Source organism: Beta vulgaris, chromosome 3, assembly GCF_026745355.1.
Source record: "Beta vulgaris subsp. vulgaris cultivar EL10 chromosome 3, EL10.2, whole genome shotgun sequence".
NCBI classification, from domain to species: Eukaryota; Viridiplantae; Streptophyta; class Magnoliopsida; order Caryophyllales; family Amaranthaceae; genus Beta; species Beta vulgaris.
This window is the reverse complement of record NC_079204.1, coordinates 28,534,115-28,540,089: the sequence shown is the minus strand read 5'-3', so window position 1 is coordinate 28,540,089 and position 5,975 is coordinate 28,534,115. Positions and strand designations below refer to the sequence as shown.

The 5,975-nt window shown below is 39.9% G+C and overlaps 1 protein-coding gene across 1 annotated transcript; it reads right to left on the bottom strand.

Annotated features, from left to right (window-relative positions):
- Positions 1-351: 351 nt before the first annotated feature.
- On the bottom strand, positions 352-5,489 carry LOC125495585 (uncharacterized). The gene is made up of 3 exons (XM_057393338.1): positions 5,403-5,489; positions 1,428-1,859; positions 352-1,344 (listed from the first exon to the last, which is right to left on the bottom strand). The coding sequence occupies exons 1-3, from the start codon at positions 5,487-5,489 to the stop codon at positions 352-354; spliced, it is 1,512 nt and encodes a 503-aa protein (XP_057249321.1).
- Between the last annotated feature and the right edge of the window lie 486 nt (positions 5,490-5,975).

Below are 5,975 nucleotides of genomic sequence, written 5' to 3'. Positions count from 1 at the left end.
AGCAGGAGCATTTGTAAGACCAAAGGGCATAACCACGAACTCATAATGCACATATCTTGTACGGAAGGCGGTCTTAGGAATATCCTCCTTCTTCACCAGAATCTGGTGATATACTGACCTCAAATCTATCTTAGAGAAAACTCCAGCACCCTTTAACTGATCAAACAGATCCTCAATGTGGGGCAAAGGATACCTATTCTTGATAGTCACCCTGTTCAATTCACGATAGTCGATGCAAAGCCGCATACTCCCATCCTTCTTCTTGACAAACAGAATCGGAGCACCCTACGGTGAAACACTCGGCCTAATGAATCCCTTATCAATCAGTTCTTACAACTGAGTCTTCAACTCTTACAATTCAGCAGGCGCCATTCTATACGGGGCCTTAGATAGAGGAGCAGTACCAGGAGCGAGGTCAATGCTAAACTCGACCTCTCTTTCGGGAGGGATACCTGGTAACTCATCAGCGAAGACGTCCGGATACTCACGAACCACGGGGATGTCCTCTAACCTCACCTCTTGAGTCAAATCTTTAACCATGTAGAGGAACACTTGCTCTCCTTTCTGACGAAGCTTTTGCATTTTGAGAGCAGACACGAACTTTATCCCTTTCTTCAACACCACTCCACTATAGGAGATACGCTTGCCACATGGACTACGAAGAGTCACCTTTTGATCGCGGCAATGAATCTGAGCACGATACTTAAACAACCAATCCATACCCAGGATGACATCAAACTCAATGATGGAGAATTCCTTGAGATCGGCAGAAAGATTAGTACTCAACATGAAAATAGGCACATCACGATACTCGGCAAAACAAGGGTAGTTCTCACCAAAAGGCAAAGATATAAGAGTTCGAAGAGGAGAACTCGAAGACAGGTTAGCTTTCTTGGCAAAAGAGTTAGACACACATGACACGGAAGCACCAGAATCAAACAACACAAAAGCAGGGACTGAATTAACAAGAAAGGTACCAGAGATGATGTCAGGATGAACATCGGCGTCATAATGAGTCATGCTGTAAACTCGATTCTTCGGTGGAGTAGAAAGACTAGAAGTAGCAGGACGTTTAGCTATAGCCCTTGGATTCTTAGGACACTCATAACTCTTGTGACCCGCTTCCCTACAGTAGAAGCAAACGATAGCAGATCCATCACAATCCTTCCCCGGATGATTAGGCTTCTCACACCTCCGACACTTGGACAGATCAAAACTCGGCCTAGAACTGGAACCTTGATATCCACCACGGAAATTTGGTTCAAACCTCGGCTTCTTAGCCGGACCAGGAGCAACAGATGGGACAGGCTTCCTCACAGATGCAACCTTAACAACTTCTTCTTCCTTTACTGACGCATGGACACTCAGGTCATTTCATACGCAGCTTAGAAAGTGGTAACTCCCGAACACAGCACAAGGGTCCTTACCCTAGGATCCATCTTCTTTATGTATCTCTTAACCCTCTCAGCTTCTGTGGGACTGACAGTACCAGCAAACTTAGACAGCTCGGTGAAGCGGTCGGTGTACTTTTGGATATCCATATTCCCGTGAGTTAGAGATAGAAACTCTTCCTGCTTTTGCCAGCGCAACTCATCAGGGTAGAACCTCTCCTTCAGCTTGGCGGAGAACTGAGTCCACCCAAATCCAGCAGTAGCCATACATGCAGCCTTCACCGTACCCCACCAATTATCAGCCTCTCTCTTCAAGTAGTACGTCCCAATAGGTACCATTTCAGCAATAGGGCAGTTTGTTGCCGTGAAGAGCTTCTCCATTTCCCTTAACCAATTCTCCAGAGCCACAAGGTCAGCAACACCATCATAAGTAGGAGGCCTATGACGGTCAAATCGGTTGAAAGCAGACTGCCCACCAGCGGAAGTAGTAGCTCTGTTAGCCAAGGATATGAAAGCATTTTCTAGGCTTACACGGCAACGACGAGCGGCTTCCTTTCTAGCAGCCAATTATTGTCGTGGAGGCATTCTACAAAACAGAAGCTTTCACATTAGTTAACTAAATTCACATGAGAAAGCATTAAATCGATAAATACGGTAAACGAAAATGATTCCCAAGGTTTACTTTCCTACCTAAGTAACTCTCAATAAGCACTAGACTTGAGGCCTAAGACACTAGTAATCCTAGTCACAAGTCTACTCATTCTCTGGAAATAAATAGCAACTCAAAGAGAGCTTCTGGAATGTTTTGCTCTGATACCAACTATAACATCCCGTCCAATGCAAAGAATAGTAGAGACTAATATAAAAGAAATAGTGCAAATAGCGCCAGCGGAAATACCAATATGACGGAGATGCTACTCTAAGGAGTAGAATATGAATCTATAATAAGTAAAATCCTTCAAAGACAATATTCAATCTCCAAAATCATATATAAAAAAGGGAAAATGAGGTCCCATACCCTCATTCCAACAAGTCTCAAAACATCATATGATTTCCAAATGAAACCTCAAAATAGAGAATATCCAAACCAAAAAGACCACTAAAATCCGTAGTTCAAAACATGTGACAAAACAAAAGAGACATCTACTTAAGACCAACTAGTTCTAATTCCTGTCTGAAAGTGCTCGTCCACTATGACTAGCACCACTTTCTTGCTCACATGGTTATAACGCACAACCCCGGTCCAAACCGTGACGATCCTAAATAGCATCACCATCTCCATAATAAATCAACAACTTCCACAATTAGTGGGGAGTAACTAGCAGTTCTCCCATCTCAAAAGAAACAGATAATGAACTAAAAAGTAATTAGAAGCAACATCAAAGAACACATTAACGAGTTACCAATCTCACCAAGAGGTACAAATAATCACAAGTAACCAATGAGGAAAATCCAATATCACACCAAGTCCCAATCAACCATGCAACAAATGCGGTCAACAAGCTCAAACATAACAGACCATACCATCTGTGAGTAGACTCATTGGAACATGCCGCCCAAGGCCTAAATTGCATATTCGAGGAACCATACCACCCTTTTCGAATAGCTATAATCTACGGATCAACCGCCCAAGGATAAGTCACAAGGTTCCTAGGACCATACCACCCTTTGGATAATCAAACTCAAGTTCCTAGGACCATGCCGCTCTTAGGATCATCGAACTCAAATTCCTAGAACCATACCGTTCTTAGAATCATCTAACACAAATTCCTAGAACCATACCGTCCTTAGGATCAATCAAACTCAACCAACACAAGGTATACACGATAAGGTATACTCAAATCCATCTAATCCACCCCTTCCAAGGTATACGCAACAAGGTATACATCCAACAACATTCTCATGTAAGTATACAAATCAAGGCACAAGCCCTCCTCACATTCCAACCAAATAACCATAAGCTACCCAAACAAATTGGGTCCATACCCTTAATATAATAACTTAAACCAACCAAAACTTACTCTAACACACTTAGCATACATGCTTAAGACCAACCAAGCAAAGATATTTATGCTGTAAGTCAGCGCTCGTACGCCAACCGAAAGTCCAACGACTCTTACGCCTAGCCTCCCACGTCCATACCAACTCCATTTCATGCCAAACACAACACCAATCACCCTCACATGAGGCTAAACTTCATCACAACAACAACTACTCAAATCCAAAGATAATCAAAGTGAACCACAGAATCAATCCAACCCAACAACAACAAGAAGACAACTAATCACCAAGACTCAAACAAGATGATCATAGTAACAATTCAAGATGTGAAAACAACACTAACAATCAAGAAACTACATGTAACTTCAATCATACAATCCTCTAAGTTCCACCTAGCATGATACTACGTTCTCTAACGCAACTTCTAACAACCTAAGTTCAAAATCTATAGTTTATTGAACTAGAATAACGCTAGTTACCTTTTTCTTGAAGAGAAAAGTAGTAGAACGCTTCGAAAGTACTCTAATTGCCCTGTGTAATATCACCACCTTCGTCTCCTACCAACACAAATGCAACGAACTCAACACGAGCTTGAAAACCGGTGCAACAACGACTTGAAATCAAGGAACAAATGACTGATTTTTGTGTGAGAAATGTGAATGAAGAACAAAACTTTTCCTCTCCCCTTTTTCTTTGATGTAGGCGTGTGAAATGAAGGTGACAAGGGAGGTATTTTTCTGATTTTATTTTCAGAAAAAGAATGTGAAGAGATGGTGATCAAAAGGGGTATTAAGAGAGGTAAATGAAGAGATGACTCTTGGTTAACTTAACGTTACAAGAGTTTAACAAGGCTATCCAAAAACAGTTGATATACCACTAATAAATTCAGAAATTTGGACTTCCTAAAACAAATACTCCCTCCGTTTCACAATATAAAACACGCACGATATTCGAGGTCGAACTTTGACCGTTAATTACTCTCAATTTATGTTGATATAAAATTTTAAAAAATAATATTATTATAGTATTTTTCAAGACGAATCCAACGGTATAATTTTTATAATTTTTATAATTTTTACTTATCGTATTTGAGATATATGTGTGGTCAAAGCAAATTTTCGTAAAACGTGAACGCCTTATATTTTGAAACAGAGGGAGTAATACAATGTACGAAAACACTAGTACAGTGTACATTGAGGCACTGATATGATTACTAAACTATGAAGTCTAATAATCAAGTTATGAACTCCAAGATTTTCGAAACAATAAGGAACACTCGAACCAAGATATGAATTTAATCAAGAACACTCCTGAACCTTGATTAAAGACTCTTAAACACCCTTAAAATCACTCCTGAAATTAAGTTGTTTAACACTAAGTATTCAACACTCCTGAAGAATAATTAATGGTTTTAATTGTAAGCAACTAAGCACACAATCAAGAAGAAAGAAAATAACTCTAAAAATCTGTAAGTTTATTGAGAATTTCGGCCCCTTTATATAGGGTACAATCTAGGCTAATTCAACTAGGAAACATAAACACTTATCCTACTCCTACTCTACTTTAGACTCCTAATTAGACTCCTAAAGATAACATGTACAAGTCACATGTTTATCTTTTTAACAATTCTATCTTTTTAACTACTTAAACATAAAGATAAAGATAAACATAGCAATCCTAATTCTACTAGGATTCTATGTAGCAAGCTAGGAGTAATCCTAATCAGAGTAGGACTCCTCTTCACTTCCTTTCCCCACGCCATGAGTAATCCTAAATAGATTAGGATTCCTCTTCCACGCCATCCTCACACTTCCATGTTAGCACACAAGCCAAGACTTGGTTCTTGTTCTTGATTTGGAACCCTAAAGTCTCAATGGTCAAGTCAATAGGCTCATGGCTAACCAATGCCTTTGCATCCATATCATTCTCCCCCTCCACAAAAGAATTTGCCCTCAAATTCTCATCATCATAGTAAGGAGATAGATCACCCACATTGAAAGTAGCACTTACACTTCCATATTCATCTGGTAAATCAATCTTGTAAGCACTATCTCCAATGACTCCAACAACCTCAAATGGTCCATCAGCTCGAGGCATAAGCTTGTTTTTCCTTTTGCTAGGAAACCTTTATTTCCTTAAGTGTATCCAAACAAGATCACCAACCTTGAACTTAGGTTGTTTGCGCCCCTTATTTGCCCTTGTCTTGTATTGGATGTTCATCTTTTCAATCCTTGCTTTAACTTGCTCACAAGTTTTGTTGAATGCTTCCAATCTCTTCTTTGCATCCATGTGTATCTCATGTTTAGGTATTGCAACAAAATCAATAGGAAGTAAAGGATTAATACCATACACTACCTCAAATGGTGAATGAGATGTAGTAGAAGAATGTGCCCTATTATAAGCAAATTCTGCATGAGCAAGCTTGATATCCCAATCCTTTTGAGTCTTACTCACCAATCCCCTTAAAGGTGGAAGTCCTTGTGGTAACTCCTCCGGAAAAACATCTTTGAATTCATGCATCAAAGTTTCAAGTTGATTATTGTTAGGTACCTTGATACTTGTAGTCACTTGCCTCACCACCAA